Below are 23,162 nucleotides of genomic sequence, written 5' to 3' on the forward strand. Positions count from 1 at the left end.
GTAATTCTCTAAGCAACTGAAACATGATCATTTAGTTAGATGATATGAAGACCAAAGTATCCCACATTGGAGTTAAATATTTTGAAATTTTAATTCAATTTAAATTAGAATAGGATGTAACTTTTTCATGAAAAATTTAGATGAAGTTCCTGTAATTGCTAGCAATGCCATAAATGATTAGGAATTCCATCTTATTTCTCTGACACTAAGCCACAAATATAAATTATGTTTACATGTGGTGCATTATCTATTCCTCAAATTGTTATATTTAGTTTAATGTTATGGTTAAATCAATTAATTTCTTCATAATACTACTGAAATACTTAAACCAGGGATGATTTTAATAGGAGAGCTGAGAATCCAGGACGAGATGTAAAATTTATGCATTCAGGCTAAGAGGACTAGTTCCTTTCCCCAAGCCACCATTTCGTTTTCCACAATTATAATAACCTAAATATCACACAGCTTAGACTTCAGACCACTGTGGTCACCACTCCTTTTCTAAATTCTCAACAAATATAACAGTTTTTTCCCCAGCATTTGGAATATGATTATTTCTTACATGGATCATCACATAATTTCTTAAAATCCCAGTGTTCAATAAAATAATCCTGCACTGCATGGTTTTTTTTATTAACAGCACCCCCGCACACAAAACATATGGAAACTATTTCGCACAACAAAAAGAACATTGTACTCATCAAGATTCCAAATATTGACTTTCAAAAAAGATTTTCCCCCATATTTTTAGAAATATTTTAATTCTAAATTTTTCTCAACTGAGTGGCCACCCAGAAGGTTGCTCAAGTATTTCACCCTGGATCCTGTAGTTAGTTACCAAGTTACTCAGTTGGCTACCACACTTCCAAGTGATTAATTTTACAACACAAATAATTTCTTGTTGCCAAGTTTGACACCATTTTACCTGCTATGATTACACTTGTAATTTCTCTTGGCTACCGAAGCAATCTTGGGGACCTTATAGCCGAGCCACAATGATTCAATATTATTTTATATGGTAGTCAATGGTTTAAGGAAGATTTTTGATGGATAACAATCTAACCACCCATACTTTTCTAAGCATCAACTAAAACAACAATGTACCCTACAAGACAGAAAATTCTTCAATGCTGGGTACTTTCTACCCACATTTAACATGCATACTTTCCCTCCCATGCTGGCCTAACATTCTCCCTTCTTTCAGTCTTCAACACCCCACTGGTAGTCAACAGTCGCATCACGTTTTCTGAGGTTCTTAGGATATCTCCTAACAGCTCTATCTCTCTCTTCCCTCACCATACCTACTGCTTCCTGTTTTCTTTTACCAATTTTACTATTTCCATCCTCCTCCATATACACAGCTTGAAATTTCCCATGTGTGGCTATCATCTTGCCTCAATGGCCAAGTTTCCACGCCATATGAAACTAACTGCTGTCTATACTCCCTATCATATCCTTATTTCCACACTCCAGATCCTCATCTAAATCTATCCTTATCAGTTTATTTGCCTAATGCAATTATTCTTATGCTCCTACTGATTTGGTCCAAATAACTTGATCAATAGTCAAACTGTTCCAACTGCTCTAGTCTACACTATCCAATTTTTTTGTTTGACTTAGCTTTCCTATTTATGGAAAACCTCATTACCTCCGTTCTGTTTACACCAATATTCATCACATACCTATTACACTTATTTTCTGATGTGCTCACCATTAATTATAACCCTTTGGCCTGACTGGCTAACTTAGGCTTTATCCTCTGCAATTCTGATTTTATGAATTTAACTCAATCTCAAGCTCTTCTCTTTCCATGCCTATTTTGGACATTTTCTCCAATTAAGTTGTGAAGCATAAGTTGGACACACCCACCTAGGACTGCCACACACATTTCAGCAGTCTGAGACATACAAAGATTGCAGATTAGTCAGCTATTCCTCTGATAAGTTTCCTATAATACTTACCAGACATTAATTCTTCCTAATTTTCTTTACCAAATGCCTCAGTCAAATCCACAATGCAAACAAATACATCCTAGCCATATTCTTTATTTGTATCAGTGTAATGATTAACACTATGTCATCATGGGCATCCCTCCCTTCCTTGAAACCAGACTATTCATACCCTAAGTAAACATTTTTCCTCCACTCCATAATATTTTTGATGATCCTAAACACTAATATGTGAAATGTGAGTGCTATGCGAAATCAAACATCTCATTTTCCTCACATATTCCTGTTTTTACAGATCAAACAATTGGGCAAGAAAAATACTAATTAATGGCACATGGCCGAATTGGACAAGTTCACCTTAGTATTGTAAATAAATGTGAAGATAAAGGAGACAATAGAGGAACGTTTTGAGGAAAACTGCAATGGAATTAAGGTGGTAGTGAGTGCAAGAGTGGAGGAAGTGATATGTAAAAAGAGAAGAGAAAGCAGAAAAGAATGAATAACTGAGGAACTAGCTGAGAAAATTGAAAAATGTGAATTCAATAGATATTCATGACCATTACAGGAATTATCACTTAGGAATGTATTATATATGGAAGCTAGAGACACAGGAAGAGTTCTTGGAAAATATAGGTGTAAGGAAATTGAAGATCTTTGAGAATAAAATTGGGGGTAGCATTCCTGATAAACAAACTTTTTTCAGACCTCATAGAAGTGTAACGAAATTCATACTGATGAAATCTATGTGTATATTAGCTGGCTTGGCAGCGGTAGAATTACTTGGAAAGGCTCTATAATCAGGAAAATCATAGTTTTAGAGCAGTAAAATGGGGTCGACAAGAAGAATTGGGGACACTGCTCAATCAGGAATGACAGGATTCTGAAAAACCTGATCAACATTAAGGTTCCTGGGGCGAAAGCACAAATTCTGAAGATGGTGAGAGAAAATATGTAAAACAGTGTACCAGATGGTAAGTAAAATATTGGACTGGAGAAATATCTGAAGGCTTTAAAAAGTGCATTGATGTTCTTATCTCAAATAAAGTAGCTGCAAGGGGATGGATTAAGTGTGAACATTATTGAACATTGAACCTAGTCTGCCATGCTTCAACAATATTAATTGCAACAAAAAGGATGGATGCCATAGTCAGATCATATCTTGGATGGCCCATTTGGATTTAGAAAAGGGACTGTGAAATGAAGTTAGTAATTAAACTGGTTGAAGAAATGAAGAAAATAACAATAAAGGCCATGTCACTTATGTTACCTTAGTCAACATAGATAAAGCCCTTGGCTTTGTGTAGTGAAAAGAATTGTTCTGGGAAATTGGAGAGATCAAAGCAAATCTAAAAAGTAAGTTCCCAAGGTGCCAGTTGATTTCTATTGGTGGCATTTGGGAAGTACAAATTCCTGATAATGCAGGATCAACAGTTAATAATTGTAAAAAGGTCACTCTTGTTATAGAGCCTTTATCTAACATGGTGCTCTCACATCAGTAAGAACCTAATAATTATTCCTCAGTTGTGGTGCACCAGTAGGTATGTAGTTTTTTCAGTGTAACACTTGAACTGATTAACTTCACAAGTGTTCCTTCAGTGTACAGAGATATGACACACAGTTTGTTATCTCCTCGCAAAGTGCATGTCACAACATTTTTCATTTTACTCTCTAAGTTTTCAATTAAATTATAACTCCACAAAATCCTACATTTTTGCTACACCCGTTTTCAAGAATGGCTGGCCACCCTATATCAGTTTCCCACCTCATATTCATCCCATTGTCCTTCTAATTACTTCTCTCATTTCATTCCCTCCTTTGTCATCATGATTTCCTTGTTCTTTTTTGTTTAAAATGCCACTTCAATATCCCATATTTGTGATATTTCAACCTTTCTTCTACTGCAGAAATCTCCCTAACCATGCAAATAATATTTTTAATTGTATCATTACCAGTCCTGGCTCCATTCTTTTCCACTGCCTCCTAGCACTCCTCCTTTAGTGCCAGTTCAGGCTTTTACATTCCATTCCTCATTTTATTCACCATCATTATGCTTCATCAAGAGTATATGCATTCTGAATCCATTTTCATTGTTCCTATAACTTTGCATAACCATTATATATAAACATCTCTCCCTCAGAACCCCCGAAATTATCTATGTCCTTTTCCTTTGCAATGTTTAAATTGGGATAGCTATAATGACACTATTTATCCTAGAGAATATTATTTACTGCCAATGATCGGTCATTGTTCCTCAACTGTAATCTCAAAATTATTTCAACAACCACGTTCCTATCCATCAAAGGTTTCCTTCCAGGGGTTTTCAAAATCATCCTAACGTCCCAAACTTCCCGGTGGCATTCCTCTTCGTGCATTGCAATGACTACAGAAGCTATGATTTCCCCACTGCCACACCAGATAGTGGGGGAGGCAACTCATTAACTCCACTTATTTCTTTTAACTTGATACCATCATTAACACAGTGACTGATGGGATAAACGATTACAGCCACCTAAATGAGGACTGTGCACAGTACTGACTACCTTCCATCAGACACCCAACATTCGACATATCTGGCATGGGGGCTCTACCAGCAGTGAATGTCATTGCCTCCACATTAGGCAGAGCCCAGGAGTTATGAGACCACACAACCCTGCCACCACACCGAGGTTGTAGTCCATGAGAAGGTTGATTCAAGATAACACCAGGATTCACATTAAGTTACCTTATAAGGCTTCCACTGTTCCATGAAATTCATGGAACAGTGGAAGCTCTCTTGATGAAAACATGATACAATTACCCATAATAAACCCCATACATTTTCCATTCTACGAATCACTATTCCATTAAAAGATAGTGACTAAAATATCACCCAATTCTCAAAGATAATTTCGCACTATTGGGACCACCCAGATTTGTTTGTACTTAACCCTACTACTCAATAGCTAATGAATACCATTCTCCATTATTGATTTCATAAATGTAATTTTAAATCAAAAACTACAACACATATATTTGCATATATATAAATATATATATGCACATATATATATACCTGTATACTAAGCACATATATATAAAACTAAAAATGAGGTCATCCAACCTATCACATCACACATTTGAACAAGGGCGAAGAATAATTTCAGCACAGCAATAAAATATACACCAACATATGAATATCTAAACTTCAGACATAAGTAGAAGACCTAATACTAAACAATTACGAATAACAAAGGAGTTACCTACATTGCATAGAAATTCGTCCCAATTCTGATTAACTGGCCAAGGACATACAAAGTACCTAATACATAATGAAAGGTCACTCACTTGGCAGATGTATTTATTGCAGTAAATATAAAAATATGTAGGTATTATTCACCATGAGTGCTGGTGTACAAAAATGAAAAATATTCTCTGATCGAAGGTGAAAAGAATACAATACCAAACAAACCATTTAATATACTTGCAATGAAATATGTTCGGTTTGAAAATTACATCCATCTTTTGTAAATGATTAAAAGTAGACTTGTCTACGACACAAATTTTATCATGAAAAAGGCACAGTAATATACTAAGAATATAATTTTTGTATTTAAATACCAACATTTGAAGTTTTAAATGCTACAGATACTATTTTTTCCTTGCTGCACAGAAAGATAACAAATGGTAGGTACTGTAAGGAGAAATAACCATTTTAACTGTATCATATACTAAATACATTGTCATAATCTACTTGGTGCAGTTAATTCATTAGTTAAATAAAAGCTACCTATAAAATCAAACAATTCACACACTGAAAATAAATACATAGCATGAACTACACAATATACACTGGTAGTCAAATAGCAAACAATGAATTAAATGAGAAAACAAACTTCCAACAAATCTAAATTACATTACTTATATCTGCGAATTTTTCAATAGTATATTCAACCTGTGTTTATGCTGCACACATACATACAGCTTTATGTTATTAAGTCAATAATCAGGAGAAAGGCATTTCCACTCATTCCACAGCAAAATAGGTATCATAGCAATAAGGATTTTAGTAACTGCCACACGCACAATTCATTTCTTGATACATCACCGTGGATGTGTGAGCAATATTTATGGAATGATATACAAAGAAATTTTACACAGTTGAAATGCCCAGTGGAAGATCAATGCCACACAGCTAGTGGCAACCCAACTCTTATTCACACTTGGCTTTGCAAGGAGGAATGACTTTCATTACATAAACCGTATAAAACCAACATCTGAAGGCATCTCAAATGTTGAATTTGGTACAGAACTTAAAAAAGGTCATCCAGGCACATAATGGGCCCAGGGAAGACACAACAGCTCCATTTGACAATTCTGACTTAAAAACATTGGGAGCATATCCATTGAAGATAAATCTGCGCCGAGAGAAGGAAAAATATACGTAGTAATAATCCAGGTGAAGCCATTACTATATCTATTAGGTGACTTAAAACACACTCCCCTGTGAGGAATAAAAAAATAATCACATCACATTCAACCAACAACAAAACATCTCCACTTAGGAATTCCTATGAAGATTATTATGGAGTTTTCTGATATATTTGATACCCACCTCGAACAAAGCCAAATTATTTTGTATGTACAATGATAACGGAGTCCCAGAAACTTTCCAAATATCCTGTGAATACTCTTTACTTCTTGATATTTTCGTTGTAATAGTCAAATGTAGCTCAAGACTTCGGAGAATTACTGCCATCAAATTAAGTAACCCCCATAGGTATAATATCCTAAATTTTCATGAATTTATCTCTACATAAAAGCAGAGAAATCTCTTTACATAATTACTCTCTAAAACTGATTTAACACTCCCAATTTCATTATTACATATATATTAATGAATAAAGATTGTTTATAATAGTATAAATAAAACATGTCGCAAGCAAGACTATTAAAAACTCCAAATCCATAGGCATGGCATGGAATTTCCTAAGCAGTAAGGCATTTTTTTTATATTGGCAATTCACTAACTAAGAAGCACATATTAAATAAACATCCCCATTAGAACATCCTTAAATAGGTATTATAGTGGCAGAATGATATATGCATCTAATGATCATTATCAAAGCAAAGGCTAAAATTTACAGCATTCGTATTGTGGCATAGAAAATAAGCCACCATTCAAATCATAGCCTGTAGATATATAAATGGCATTCATAATGCAGCTTACAAAAATGGTTGAACAACAATCACAAAGGCCACTTTACCAAAGTGCCAATGGATGAGACAGCTTAACAAAGGCTTTATAAATTAATAACAGTCAAGTTCTGGTCAGTGTAAAATGCACATCACAATAAAAAATCTTATTGCTAAGTATAAAACAAGATCTGCTCAACCACAATGGTCACACATACGTCATACAATGTACAAATGGTTTTAAACAAAACGAGATCACTTTAATCAGTCATAGCTCGAATTGAGCAATTCTATTCTTTCTTCATTACAAATTTTGCCTGACATAATTTTCTGTGAGAAAAGTTATTCCAAAATGTAGCCGAATCATTTTTTAAAACTATGCAATTTCCCCCTTAAAACTAATAATTAAACTATATTTGTACATCAAGTAACTGTGGCATCGACTGTTTACTAAAAACATTTATCGGGTATAGCCAAATGGCAATTCATTGTCAAATGAATAAATATGCATTTTAGATTGAGAAACTACTCTTATGTAATAGTTCTATGACTCATCATTCTAAAAATAAAATCTTTCATAGTAAATTGTACTTGCTGAAAATTCTACTCAACAAATTAAATAATTTACACAGTCGACAATTTTTTTTACACCAAAGACAAAGGAAAACATCAACTTATAATACAGAATACTTTCACTTAACTTCAACAACCACCTCACCTAAACAAACTGAGTCATTGTTTTAGCATTTCTGAAACAGTCACCCTAGCATACCTATGCCATAACATGTAGACAACAGATCATGTAACTGATACAAAAATTCTCATATCCACAAACACAACTTCCACGGCAAAATACTCTTAATGACTATTTACAAAAATATAAGCAACAAAAGGACACCCCAATTATTCAGAATATTTGGTCAAACATAACATATTAACTAGCACTATTCATTTCACTGATATAACAATGATTTACCTTGAAAAGATCTTATATTAATACTTGGAAAAACAAGGTGATATTTAAGTGCAGGCTATGCAATCAAACAACAACTGAAGTCAATGATTTCTGAAAGAAGATACAACACATTTTCAAAAAAAAATGCACATTTTAAACAGGTATTTATCTTCCTCCAATATTAAAAAATGCATTGTTTCCTCCAGAATTTGTTTCCACAGATATAATAAATCCAACATATGATAATTTATAATAATGCGGAAACTAAGAAGCAACCACCACAAAAATGTTGCAATGTTCAGTGTCACAATGAGCCTAAGGCATGAACTATCTCTGTCCTTTCGTTTCAATTCCTCTGCATGCTTTTACTATTTATTACACAAAGATGCACAGGTACCAAATCAAATACGAATAAATACACTTGAGAACTGGTAAGACTTGAAACAAAAATCACTCATTAAAATAATTATCTTTCATAACTGAGGCTTACATAGCAAGCCATGGGTGATGTTTCAATGACTCTCTACTTCTGTCACCATAGTCATATAAAACCTCTTCAGATGGATGTATGTCTTCTTTAGCAATCAAAACCAAATGAGGATGACTCTTTATGACAACAGTTTTGGTGGTAAGGTTTCCATTACGACTGTGGTTGACTAGCCTCCCCATCCTACCAGATTCAGCAGTGGCATCAACACTAAAAAAATATTAAAACAGCAATTGATTACAAAGAATATAATATTCACAAATTAAATTCCAATAACACTAATAGTAAAAATCAACAGGGTTAAAATCTATGCCTAAATTTTATTTTGTCAAACCCATCCGTCAAGGCAGGCACAGCAACTTAATTTGAAAATTCTCTTTCAATCTCTTTTTTTTTAAATTGTTTTTTGAGGGAGGCATATCCAACGGTCTATTTAATATTATATGGAGAGTGGACAATTCACAAAATATGTTCTGGGAATCAAAAAGGATTTCATAATTTATACAAGTACCCTTATTAAAGATAATGAATACATAATCTTGCTGTTTTCCCGACTAATACACAGGAAATTCAGTTGATGGTTGTTCCCCTATGTAAATACAGGTATATCTAAGTTATGGCATTAAACCTAAGGTTATGCCTATGTGCAAGGAAAGAAAAAATGCAGCTATTTTGAACTCCACTTCATGTTCTAAGATTAAAAGTACAAGGATTAAATCATTAAGATTAATACATTACTGCTGCATTAGCTGCATTTCTTTCTTTCTGCAATGGATAAGTTCCACTTTAAGCCTGCAATTAATAATTTTGGGCTGCAACTAGTTTTGAATGGATAAAATATTTTTACGTTGATTTCATGTATAGTTTCTGTACATTTTTATATCATCGAATTAATTGGGAGAAATTTCTAGGTAACCAATGTCATGTAACTACAAATGTTTCATTCTTGCATTCTTCAAAGTTTAAATTATGTAATGGAATAAAACTCCGTGCAGAGATACATACTAGATGACAAACCTAGGAATTTCATCAAAAAGGTGCACACACTTTACGCATTATATACTTTTCTTGTAATACTTCCATTTATTACTTGGTTATTTTTTGCATTAATTACTATTACTTGCATTTATTACTAATATCTTTCCACCTAATTAAAAGATCAATTAAACTTGGTGAGGTGCATTGTAATACTTTCATGGTCAATATAATATTTCAGAGAAATATATACCAAAGACAACATGAGCAGGACATACATTCTTTGAAAATGTTGCATCTTGCAAAATCATTTCAATCAAAAAAAATAAAATGTAAAGATTTTCATTCTTGGTGATACCATTCTTAATGCCCGGTTATAGGTCAACATTTAGAAAACTAACCCCTCATTCATTAAGTCCCAGGACTTATTGAACCGGATATTATTTTGGGATGCGCAGGGTTTAATTTACATAGACGACCTTGAACAGGAAAAATCTATCTATAGCGACCATTACATGGTGTAATTGGTGTTTTTGAAGGATGACACACGGGTACTCCGGTCATTAGCCCAACACTACCACATCCCAATACATACAGAGTAATATAGGTAGGATATTAAATAACTAGCCACTTAAATTCAAATCATGATGATTCACTTGCATCTTAGTTGATCAAAATAAATTGGTATCAGTCATTTAGCTTGCATAGACAGAATATGACATACATTAGGAAAGCTTGGGTCCAATGGCAAAATAGTAAGGGCATTAGGGGAATTGAAATCGAATAAGGCTGTGGGGGTAGGCAAAATTCCTGGAAAACTACTTAAAAGTTTAGAAAAAGGTGAGAGAAAGAGTGAGAGTTTTTATGGGTTGATTCCTAGCATTAATGAGAGAGGAATTTGCCCATAATATTTCCTCAGATCAGCATTAGTTCTTATTCCACAAAAGAGAAAGGCAGCTATACTTGAGGACTAAAGAATAATAAGTTGATTTTGCATGCAGCTGAAGTGGTTCTCAATAGGAGGATGAAGAGGAGGGCGAATGATTACTGAGGAGATGATCAGTTTCGGTGGGAAACTGTGAAACCATATCAGCAATGAGGTCATTAATTGAGAGGAATATAGAATACAATCAGGATTTATTTTCATGTTTCTTAGATTTTCAGAAGGCACTAGATAAGAGTACATTGGGAAGAATTAATTAATGTATTGTGGAAAATAGGAATAATTTGGAGGGACATATGACTCATCGTTTGTAATGCAATGTAACCTTAATTGTAAATGTCTCTGACTCATTACAAGCGAGCGGCAAATGGAAAGACCAGATAGGCAGTGCTAGGAAGAGGAGTAAGATGGGTAAATAAGATAGGCATTTATCACTAGGGCTTGTCAATGCATATATGGAGGTAATGGTAAAAAAAGCTTGGATGAGTGAAGGACAATGACTAAGCTTTTGTTTGCCAGTCAGCTAAGGGTTTGTAAACATTTCTGAATAAATTGGAAAGTCAGTGCAATAGGTATGGGATGAAAATAAATGTTAAAAATGAAGGTCATGGAGTTTTCCATAAAGGGAAAGGAAAAGTTAAATATCAAATTAGGAGTTCATAAACTAGAGCAGGGAGAAGTCTACCTATCTGCGAAGTGATCTTCACCAAAACGGTCATAGTAGTAGGGACATAGGATGAAGATTTGCATTAGGCAAAGTCTTTCATAGGGAGGGCATTGATGAATGAGATATTGAGTAAAGATGTTAAGAAACAGCTCATCAAAATTTTTACATGGAGCATGGTTTTTTACAGTGAGGAAATGATCCCTGAAGCTGGGCCATGGACAAAGAATGTCAGCTTTTGAAATGTGGATGCCAACAAGGATAGAAAAAGTGAGACAAAGTGTAAAACAAACTAGAAAATGCCAGGTCTGATGGGGAAGGGAGTAGAGGGGATTGATGGGAGAAATTATTAAGAAGCAGGAGGAAAAGTGGATGCCGAGCATTTTGATTGGCAATGGGATGTTGAAGACTGGTAAGAGAGGAGAATATTAAACATAAACAAGATCAGGGTAAGAACAGGATAGGCATGCTGGAAGTAATGAGGGGAGGAAGGAAATATTCAGAATTTAAGAGGGTCTTATTGTAATTTTGGATGCCAGGTTGTGCTTCGAACAGAGAGACTAGGGAATCGTCACCATGCTTGGCAGCTGGTGTCCACCCAAAACCTACCTTAACCAGTAGATTAAGAATAATAATAACAATGGTGTAATAGAATATGCATGATTTCTCAATATATACAAGCTCTCTCATCATCCATTACACTCAATTTTGATGATTCTAAAAAAATAGCTACATTCATTTGGCTGTTGAAAGCATACGAAAGGCAACAGAATTCAAGATGGAAAAGATTAAGTCTTTTGCAGAAAGCTGCTTTATCATAGATCATTTGGTCTAGCAAAACAGACTCATATGAGAAAATCCATTGTTTTCTCAGACTTTTTTATTAGAAAACCGTGATTGTAAAAAGCTGTTAACCTGAAAGGGCCAGAAGTCTCTCACCTAATCTACCCTCTCCCTTTACACTATCCGCTCTAAATTCACTCCCTCACAATGCCGATCCTTTTAATTTATCATGCCAGAATATCACCACCCAATCTTTATCCCACCTTTCAACAAATTAAATTTTTCCCCGGTCCATGCTCGGTTCTAATAATCTAATAATTAAATAAATTCTCTCTTGCCTCAGCTATCTCTCCAATAACATGGTATTTACCTGAAAGTTAGGTCAAATGGCAGTTCAAATTATATTAACACAAAATTTAAAATAGAGATGCATTACTATTCAAGATGAATTTTCCAATTATCATAAATTACTTTGCTGATCAAATTTTAAAACTACCAATCCCAGTTTAGCAATAATATCACAAAAAATCATGTTAAAATTTGTACTTTATACCACTTTGTACATGTACATGTTGGTATTGTTTTATGCAATGAAGACTAATCTTATAACACATCTTAATTTAAAAAAAATTATCACACATTTTAAATGATGGGTAAAACTGTTTTACCCATAGGTGCAAGGCTCAAAATTCAGGTAGATATAATGCAAAGATAGTTAACATTTACTGTAAAAGAAACCATCACAACTTAACTCATAAATCTGTCCACTGCGCATGTACTCCCATTCCTTTGAATACTGTCCATTGTGCATGTGTAACCCTCAGAATGTTTTTGGAGACCTAATTAGGGTAGTTCATCCACAAATCTAACATCCACTGGCCAAGGTAGAGTTTGGTGAATTTGGCAACAAAGCACCATTAATCTTCTAATCCCAACAAATGCAACACAAAATAGAAACCCTAAAACCCTAGATTATAGTAAACCAATCTTCAAATTTGCAAAATTGGTTTTCCTTCATGCCTATCCCTCATATGTTTAACACACCTTTAAATCTAGTTCCATTTTCTCATCTGGCTTCCCTTTTTCATCCCCATGAATTTGATGCTAAAAAGCATGAATACTACACTATTGTCTGAATTTACTACTTCTCTTGGGAAACTGTGCAAATTTATAATGCCGTACCTAAATCTGTGCCTGACCATGTCTGATATTACCTTGTACTTACCCTCTTCAAACAACATCAACGAAGAAGGTACACATGGAAGATGCCTGGGGATGTTGCGAGATACCAAATAGACTACATACTAGTAAGAAGGATATACAAGAATCAGGTGAAGCATTGCAAGAGCTACTCCAGTGCAGACATAAATAGCAATTACAACCGAGTCATCATGGAGAGCCAACTTTGCTACAAGAAAATTGAGAAGACCAAAACAGAGCCAAGGTAGGACTCAAAATTGCTGGCGGAAAAAGACACCAGAGAAAGATTCACAACATATGATACATGAACATAAACAAGATGAAGTCTAAAATCCTATTATTTGGAGGAGAGAAGTGGAACATGATAGTCACAATGAAAAGACAAAAATTAGAGCAAGTGGTTTCGCCTATCTCAGAAGTACCATCACATGGGATTAGAGAAATACTACAGACATCAAGCAAAGAATAGCTCAAGCTAAGAGAGCATCCAAAAAGAAAAGACAACTGCTGTGTTTAAAGAAAACAGACCTAACGACAAGGAAACAATACGTGAAAACATTACTATGGAGTGTGGCATTCTATGGATCAGAAGCATAGACCATCACAAAAGTAGACCAGAAAAGACTAGGAGCCTTCGAAACCTGGTGCTGGGGAAGGATGCTTAAGATTAAATGGACAGATAAAATAAGAAATGAAGAAGTATACAGAAAAATAGATGAAGAACGTACCTAATGGAACACCATTAAGAAAAGAAGAACCAGATGGAATGGCCAGACTCTGAGGCACAATGGATTCGTGAAGAATGTAATAGATGAAAAAATAGAGGTAAAAGTCCCAAGAGGAAGGCCAAGAGATAATGTCGCAAGTATGCGACATGGTTCTCCCTTCCTGGCTCCTCCGACTACCCACCCCAAGCAATCAACGACGCACTGTTGCAGGTGTACAACAATAGTATTCCTCCCTGGTTTTCCCCAAAACTCCCAAGCAACCAACGACAATGTTTCCAAGCGATCAACAACAATAGTATTCCTCCTCAGGGTTTTTCCCCAAAACTCCCACGTGACCAACAACAATGCTCCAAAGTTGGGTATAAAAGCCCTGATCGCGGGGCGAAAAGCAGTCAGTGGTTATCTGGCGGTGACCGGTAGGGCACGAAGCTTCGGCAGTGTTGCGCTTGTCGCGACAGCGTGTCCTATTCTTGACTCATCTTGGACGAGGGCTCCGCCCAGGTTACGTTCGTCGTGACCGCGTCCAACCTGCCTACACCCTTTCCCAGGTAAGGGTCAGTTGGTTATCTGGTGGTGACCGGTAGGGCACGATGCTTCGGCTATGTTGCGCTTGTCGCGACAGCGTGTCCTATTTTCTGACTCAACTTCGGACGAGGGCTCTGCCCAGGTTATGCGTGTCGTGACTGCGTCCGCCCTGCCATACCCCCTTCCTGACGGACGCGCGTTGGTGTACTGAGGGTCTAGCCATCCATAAATTGCGTATAACTTTGTAAATGGTGCATTTCAACTGTATTTTGTATAATAAACGATTGTTTGGGTAACACTCGGTGTAGTAATTCTGACTTTCCCCGATACCCTTTGTGTCGCACCATTTAGGAACGCCCCTTGCGACAATAAATATATGGGACAAATAAAGAAGAAAGTACATTGCAAAAAATACCAGGAAGTAAGCCAATTAGCATGAGATAGGATAGATTGGAGGGCTGCAGTCAATCAATCTTAGTATTTAACAACCAATGATGATTTCCTTGTACAGGTCATTCCTTGCTCCTTACCCATAGTTCCTCATCTTATTCCATCTATCTCTTTACCCGCTACATTCCAATCTCCCATCACTATTTACTTTTCTCCTTCAGTGACCTCTGCAATTATTTCCTCAAGTAGTTAGGACACATTCACTTGTTTGTCCTCCTAATTCTTATTGGTACATAAATCTACATAACAACCAAATTCTTGGCCCGGCTATTAATTCTACAAAAACAATTTTCAAATATCTTGGTGCTTGAACAGATGATGATGAAGTTATTAGGAGATTGGAAAACTTAGAAAATGAATTTGTGAGAAAAAAACTAGAATTACACATGCACCCAAATAGAAATCATAAATCTTTGCTAATTGGAATGCCATCTCTGTGTCAAGTGGAGCACTTTCCACCTTACCCTCGTGTATTATAGAAACTATAAGTAGTTTCAAAACGCTTACAATGGCCACATGGGTACAATGACAAAATATTCTGGATTTCCAAGGCCACTACTCCAGAAATGACTGATAAAATATAAGATCTGGTGATGGATGATAGAAGAGTGAAGGTGCACGAGATTGCTAATGCTGTAGCCATCTTGAGGAAACATGTACACAATATTTTGCATCAACATTTGAAAATAAGGACACTAACAACAAGATAGGCACTGCACTATTTACACTGCAGAAACATGACATGGTGTGGCATTCTCAAAAGTTGATTGGCAGATTTTTCAGTGAAATTTGCAAGACTGAAGGCATAATTTTGTCACTGTGGGTGAAACATGGATACACCACGCTATGCATTAAACGAAGGAACATTCTAAGCAATGGGTTGCCAGTGTGGAGTCCGCAACAAAGAGGACTAAGTCTGTTCCCTTAGCTGGGAAGGTTATGGTGACTGCTTACTGGGATTTGCAAGGAATTATCTTCAGTGACTATTTGAGAAGGGTCGAGAAAAACATCCATGATAGGCTCACAAAAAAAGTACTTTTCCATCACAACAATGCACCAACTCACTCCTCAGCAGTTGTGGCTACAAAATTGATGGGAGTTATGTTTCAAACATGTTCCCCATCTCCCCTTTTCTCCAGCATCCCTCCCTCAGATTACTTCCCGTTCTCCAAAAAGATAAATTTGCCTACGGAAAGGAAATAGTATTCAAATGAGTAACTGATTGCGGAAAAAAATGCCAATTTTGCATATTGCAATTGGAGCAATCACCATTTGGAAGGGGTCAACAAACTGGAGGAAAAATTGGAGGAAAAATTAAGCCAAACAGGAGAATATTTTGAAAAATAGAGACAATTTATCTAAAAAAAATTAAGCACTTTAATCTTAACAAAGACTTTTCAATTCATCCTCCTAATTATATTCTACTACCCCCCCCCCCCCAGGTCTGTTTACTGAATTGAAACTTGTCTACAATGTAACCTTTATTTAAACAGTTTTATACTAATCTGTAACTACTCCTTCAATAAACCACACAGCTATTATGGGGTGAGGTGGAACACCTCACCCCATAATATCTTTACTTCCGATAACATATTTCCGATCTCCATTTCCAGTCTGATATTTTCTAACCTCCTTGCCCAAAACCTTTCAATTTTTTATCCTAATGGCCATGGGTTATTTTGTTCAAATTGGGTTGCATGGGTATTTCATTTATCTTGTAGCAATGATAGAAGTAGCTGTACTGTGAGTTCGGAAGATCTCATAAGCTAGTACTTACATTGCGTTTTCTCCTTTAGTTCACTTTTTTACTCATTTGATCAATCTTTCCATACAAAGAAAGATGTGATAGTATATTCCATATAAAAGTAGTGGATCAGTAACTTCTAATAATAGTCATTCCAATTACTTTTCAGAGTAACAGGGGAACAGTGTAGGTGAAATTTCATACTGCCAAAAAAATACTACAGTTCTCTAAGGTAAGCTCTTCTGAACTTAATGATTACTCTTTTGCTGAAGTTATATAATTTCTCATTACAAATGAAAATTTTAATATACTTCTCAGGAATACTCTTTTTAATAGAACACAGTGTTCAATTTTATGTAGCTCCAAAGGCAGAATAATAAGAATTACCAAAATCAACACTCCATGATAAACTAAAAAGGGCCTGCAATCTAGGGGAAAAACGATCTAACCAGCTAAAGAAAGGGATACTTAAATGAGGAGAGGGGGATTCCGCCATGTCTGGTTGACCTCCAATTAGTGGTAAACGAGTTCTTGAATATCACGGAAAAAAAAACCATCTAAAGTTAAACATAAAGAATGGAATGGATGATGGGTTTCATGTAAAGACAGCAGGACTCAGTAGGTCTGGGAGACAATTTTAAATGGGTTCATTCGGCATTGAATAGAGGGGCTCTAGAAAAATATTTTCAAAGTTTAGAAGCAGGTTTTGATTGTGTTTCTACAAACAACAGTTGATTATGAAGATAAAAATTTCAGCAATGATCCCAGAAAATCTCAGGGGATTGTTGATAGGGGAGAAACAATCATTAGCCATTAAGGACACCAGCAGAACAAGGTTAGCTTTGGCTGCGATGATTGCAGCATCAGCAAGCGGGGAATAACTTCCACCAAACACAGAGTACAGAGCTGTGCACTTATACCCTACCTGGGTAGAAGGTGGATACCAGTGAGTGAGCTTCAACTGAAAGAGCAGCAAATGGTTTGATATTGCAACATTTGAAGCATGGTACAATATGCATTCCATTTTTCAGAAACAGGCAGGGGGGAGAACTTTTAATAGGAGAAAATCTTTCAAGCCACCACTGGGCAAAATCTATCATGGTTAGTGAAAAAATCGGAATAAATTATATAATGCTTCTTCCTAATGCAACCCAGATTTTTTCTTATTTATGACATATGCACTTTTTCCAAATTACTTTTAATTATTGCGATTTTTTTGTTCTAAGTTTAACAATATTTTGTACATTATATACCACATGTAGTAGTTGCCATTGGCGCCCAAATAAACTTGACATACGTACTGACCAGCCATAACCTCAAAGAAGTCACAATTCTGAGAACAAGTGCAGAGTATAACCAAAGAGTCATGATTATTGAAAGTGTACGCACTTGTTGCCAGAAATTATTTGGTTCTACAGGTACTCGAACCTGATCCAGAAAAGGCCAACAAAGGTTTTGCAACACTGGCGAGGAAAACTCACTAAAATGCACGCATGTCAGGATGCCCAACAGTTGTCGGGGTGGTGTTGCATTTCTTTAACAAAGGGGTAATATCAACACAGAAGTTTATTTGTGTGTTCTGACAAATGTAGGGAATCCATGGATGGAAACTGTGTCATCTGGCAGGCTGCATGTTTTCCAGCAGCCAGCCCATATGAGTCATTAGGTACAAAATTGGTTATCAATATGTCAACAACATCAATATGTTTTGATCCAAAGAAATGCAGCCTCCCAACAGCTCAGATTAAAATCCATTGGGGGTCCGAATAATCCCAGACATCCGAATGATACATCATTGAGAGCCATTATTTAATGACAAGTGCCAATATAGACCGTGGTACATTCAAATGGGCCTGAGAACTCTTCAGATCAAGAATGGAGGCTGTCGTTCAAGCAAGAGGGACATGAATAAGTTTTTTTATGATCATGCAAACAATTTAGTACAAAAATGTTGTACCATTTTCAATTTTATAATGAAAGATTTTTGGAAAAATAGTTTAGTTTGTCTAGATTTTTGTGATGGATCCTGTAAATAAGTGTTCAAACTCACCTGACATTACAGTATCTTTTCAAATTTTACCTGCATTTTAATTTATTAATGTCTGTCGTCAATGTATGCTCAATATTGGTCATCTCTGAACTAAATAAATCACAATTTTTTTTAATTTCATACCTAACTGCATTAAAATTAAAGTATTGACTGGCTAAATATTTACATCAAATGCCCACTATGCATTATCACATATCACTCCACTCGTTATCATGTATTATTTGCATCCTATCTCCTTAAAAAATTTCATGGAAAAAATAAATTTGACATTAATAACAAAAATTATGAAGTAATTTCTTAAAGGTGAAAACCAATTATACTATTTTAATCAATAATATATCTTACCAATACTGCTGATTATGATGCTTGAAATAGTACATATAACATCCTGTATTCTGGTCTTGGGCATACTTCTTTTCTCGATCCCGTGCTTCAGCCATGCTTATTAATTCCCCAGCATATTCAACAACAAATTCACCTTTAGAAAAGTGTCTTGTAGCAACAACCCCTCTACCTTTTCCCAAAAAATGCTGTACCTGAAAATACACGAGATACAAAAATTCATCAAAACCTATACAACTGTTACATCAGTACCAACTAACAGAGATCATTACATTTCACTAAAATTTTACAGTCATGACTTTCAGAAGTAATATGGAGAGCATCCAAGCAAATAAGTCCAAAATGAACACAATGCCTAAAAAGAGAAGCAAGTGGCCATGCAGAATAGAATTTAGAAAATGTAGGCATTGAGGTTTTCAAATAAAAAAAAGCTCGACATTAAACCTGAAGGGCAAATATTAGGAAAGGCAGAGAAATTAATTGATTCTGGAATTGTTTTAGACAAAAATGAGCAGTGTGGTATGCACATCATGAGAGGAATTGTAGAAAGAAGCTTTAAAAAAGTGAGGATTAATGGTTAATGACCTTAAGTGAAGGCACAACAAAAATACTAGTGAAATCATTGATGAGGCATACATGTTTGATGGCCATGAAACCCTGCCGATGAGGCAAAAAGTTGAAACAGTTAAGAAGTCAGTGTAGAGAATATTTGTATAAATAACACTGATTAAGAGGTCAACAAAGAAAAATTACTATGCATTGAAGAGGAAGAGGTTTTTAGTGAAGGAGAAAGATGATGTAGGAGACAGTCTGGGACAAAAGACGGTTGATGAATACAATACAGGTAACAATGCTTGTAGAATGAGATTCAGGGAGGAAACAAATGAGCATTTTGGAAAGAATAAAAGGACACAGAAAATGTGCAAAAGTTGCTAACCCTAAGTACTACCTCAGCTTCATGAAAAAACCAAATTTACGGTTCAAGAGCCCTTACACTGAGCCACTTTTGCAATTTATGGCGTGTGAATTAATGCTCTCCTATTTAAGTCTTCTGGCTTAATTCATTACTAACATGTTAAACAAATGAGAAAAAAAACCCCTTCATGATTTCCTTAACCCTTGAATAGTTCTGCAGTTATGATAAATATCCTCACAGCCTTGTTCAATTTCCCTTCATTTAATGATTTTCTATCTCATAACCAACAATGTCTATTCTTAATGCATCCTATAAACTATGTATTATCTTTCTACATCTGAACTAAGTGGCAGAATATTTTTAGCATAGAATTTCCTGGTGGATTCTTTCAATATTGCCCGAATCTCGGCAGATTTAATTAATACTTTCTATAATTATTAATCTTTAATTAATCTCTTTTTATATGAATGGATTTTCCCTCTTTCTCTTGCTTCTTAATGGTTCTTTCAGTCTCCTATAAGTGCACCAATTATGTATACTTGCATGTCAAGTTTTGTGATCACTCACCAAGCACCCATTTCACAGTCTCTGTACACTTCATAGCTTCACACTATGTTTCTAACAACCTAATAATTATTTGTCTCAGTTAATTAATTATCTCTGGTTGCTATCTTCTTTCTAATTCAGTCTACTTCTCCCATTTACCAGTCGTCACCATTCAAAACCATCTTTTCTGTAATCCAAGACTTTATTTTCCTAATTATCATTCCTATTATTTCTTATATGGCTTTTGCTAATTCACTTATGAGACAGCTCTCCTCAGAAATATTCTGGGTCCTTTCCAATACTTCCTCCTTTTCTTCCCTAACTGAGCATAAGCATAAAATTATGAAGTGAAATCAAAACCTCTTTCTTTGGGGCAGTGCAAATTGCCAATAAAAGTGTATAATTATAAAATAGTCCAACTGATATTTCCTTTCACGTCTCCCAGAATTTTCAATGTGTATTTACATTTACGGTTAAAACAAGAGCTAAATTTTTTAATTCCTTTCTTTGCCAAAATTCTAATATTTTACCCCATGGTCATTCCTTGATCATAAGCCATATTCCTCTACCTCATTCTATTGTCCACCACTACATTCTTACCCTATCACTACCAAGTACTTCTATTGAGGGGCACAGGCAAATAATTCCTTAAGCTGACTTAATACACTAGAATAATTCATTAAAATCAGAATAAATTGCATTCAAATTTTACAGGAAGAATCAGGGCAGAAAACAAAAGATCTGCAAGGAAAAAATATTGCCAAAAACAATAATGGATTTTATTCATTACGTTTTCATCACGATTTTAACCAGGGCACATAATGGCACCGGAAAGTAATGCATTCATTATAAATGTACCAACACAAATGAAAAAGAAGCTGAAGACAACTTCCACACATAGGTCTAGGAAAAACTACTTCCCTTTTTAGTTTTTCATCTTGAGTAGAAAAAGATTACTTGCCAAGTTTGAAATTTTATGGACAATTTCTATTTCCCATAAAAAATTCCATTTGGGCCAAAATAAATTTCAAATTCACTAACCAGAGAATAACAATATACACAAAATGGGATACATATCTATATTTGGTTTAATACACATTCAACTGGAAGGAAGTCAAAATAGTATTTCTGAAGGGAAACTAAGCTAAATACTCAATAAAAAAAGGATAAGTTAAAGGGGAAAAGCAAAGCATATTATTAGTCAACTCGTAAGCATTAGTGAATTGGTATATTAATACAATAAATCTTCACATTGGCAATACATACAACCTCAAGACCTTCTTCCTTCCCAGACAACACAGCTTCCTCCAGATCCCTTTGCTGCTCTTCCAACAGGGTGCGCTTGGGTTTACGTTCACTACGTCGCACAGGGAAATACTCGGTTAGCTTATGATTTACTGATGATGGCTGGGGAAGAGTAGCATTGCTGCCAGCTTTGGGATTCGGCACGTTGCAACAAACAGGTTTTAGATTTCCAGGTTGTTGCATCTGATTATGACTCTGCGATATGTTTAACCTGTGAGTGATGAACAAAGTCATATTATATACTATCATGGTATCAAGTCATGGAATCTCATTCATTAGTTTTAATAGTTTCACTTCTTCCTAATAAATTTAAATGAACTTCTATCGAAATTTGACGGTAACAGATATTTTCCATCATTCATTGTACCAAACCAAGTTTGACCAAGGGTAAATAGATTCCACTGATTTTCTCTTAATAAATTGAGGTCGAACGTTAACAAAGTTAGATTAAATATAAAATACCCTACCTTCGACGGGACTTGGCACCTTTGGTGTGTATTGTTTTCTTTGGAGAGCCAGAGATTCGTAATCGGGAAAGGGCTGTAGACGGCGACAAAGGGCTTCGAGCCTCTTGCAATTGAATTTTGTGGGGAGTATTAACTTTAATTTGGGAGTTAATCTCAAACGACTTCCCGAGACATGGTTCAACTGCAATGAAAACAATGGTATCACACAAAATTCTTTTTTTATATAGTAATATATTTCACCAGATATACCTTCTATATTTTCCGATGAAACCTGCGACTCATTTATCAAATAAGATTCGGAGCTTTTCTCTGAAGTCTTATCATCATTTTCATCTCCATGAACTTGATGAAAATATTTGGTGATTCTCGCTTCTTTGACGAGGGGACTTGTATGAGACAGCTTCCCATGGAATTCGAGTTTTGAATCCTTCACTTTCGGAGCGTCAACTAATAAGTCATCTTGACTACCAACGCTGCACTGAAATTCTGCTTTACGAGCACTGGCTTTTCTTCTTCCTAATGAGGAGACACAATAATTATCGTATTTTCATCACTTGGCAAAATGCTAACCTGTCTACCCTTCACATAGTACACTTACCTCGAACCATTTTAAATAAATTTATAAACTGTGGTGACAAATGACCATCAGTAGTATTTTAATTTAACTCATTTACGACTAGCACAATACAAATGACAATATTCGAAAGACTGTAAGTGAAGAAATCCTCCTTTTAAAAGATTCCGTTAAAAGATGCCATACAAAAGAAAAGCGTTCGTCTTTTTAAGGCCCCTTTTGAAATGTCGAGTTTTTAAAAGGCTAAGTATTTCAACATTTAAATTTTCGATCTTAAATTCGGGTTTGAAAGTCTAATTCCTTCTTCGTTGGGAAAGGCATTATTTTCCTTAGAAAAACACAATAAAGTTAACTTATTTATACACAATTCACTCGCAAGCACACAGG

At 35.4% G+C, this 23,162-nt stretch overlaps 1 protein-coding gene across 2 annotated transcripts; it reads right to left on the reverse strand.

Moving 5' to 3' along the window:
* Nucleotides 1-5,269: 5,269 nt before the first annotated feature.
* Set8 (SET domain containing 8) lies at nt 5,270-23,148 on the reverse strand. 2 transcript variants are annotated; one of them, XM_071592494.1, is made up of 6 exons: nt 22,800-23,148; nt 22,451-22,717; nt 22,202-22,382; nt 21,699-21,945; nt 18,971-19,161; nt 5,270-8,773 (listed from the first exon to the last, which is right to left on the reverse strand). In XM_071592494.1, the coding sequence occupies exons 1-6, from the start codon at nt 22,807-22,809 to the stop codon at nt 8,563-8,565; spliced, it is 1,107 nt and encodes a 368-aa protein (XP_071448595.1). In that variant the 5' UTR covers nt 22,810-23,148; the 3' UTR covers nt 5,270-8,562. The 2 variants fall into 2 exon arrangements, with proteins under 2 accessions (XP_071448595.1, XP_071448594.1); XM_071592493.1 differs by having other exon boundaries at nt 21,696-21,945.
* Nucleotides 23,149-23,162: the final 14 nt, after the last annotated feature.

The sequence above is a fragment of the Hetaerina americana genome, unplaced genomic scaffold (assembly GCF_022747635.1).
Source record: "Hetaerina americana unplaced genomic scaffold, ioHetAmer1.1.p SCAF_5, whole genome shotgun sequence".
In the NCBI taxonomy this organism is placed as follows: Eukaryota; Metazoa; Arthropoda; class Insecta; order Odonata; family Calopterygidae; genus Hetaerina; species Hetaerina americana.

Excerpts from the sequence above, each read along its gene's own strand:
- Set8 (XM_071592493.1), bottom strand. Across the intron at positions 21,946-22,201 it reads GGTGCCAAGTCCCGTCGAAG|GTTAAACATATCGCAGAGTC; the intron begins GTAGGGTATTTT and ends CATCACTCACAG. Across the intron at positions 19,162-21,695 it reads AGGAAGAAGGTCTTGAGGTT|GTACAGCATTTTTTGGGAAA; the intron begins GTATGTATTGCC and ends GTGTATTTTCAG.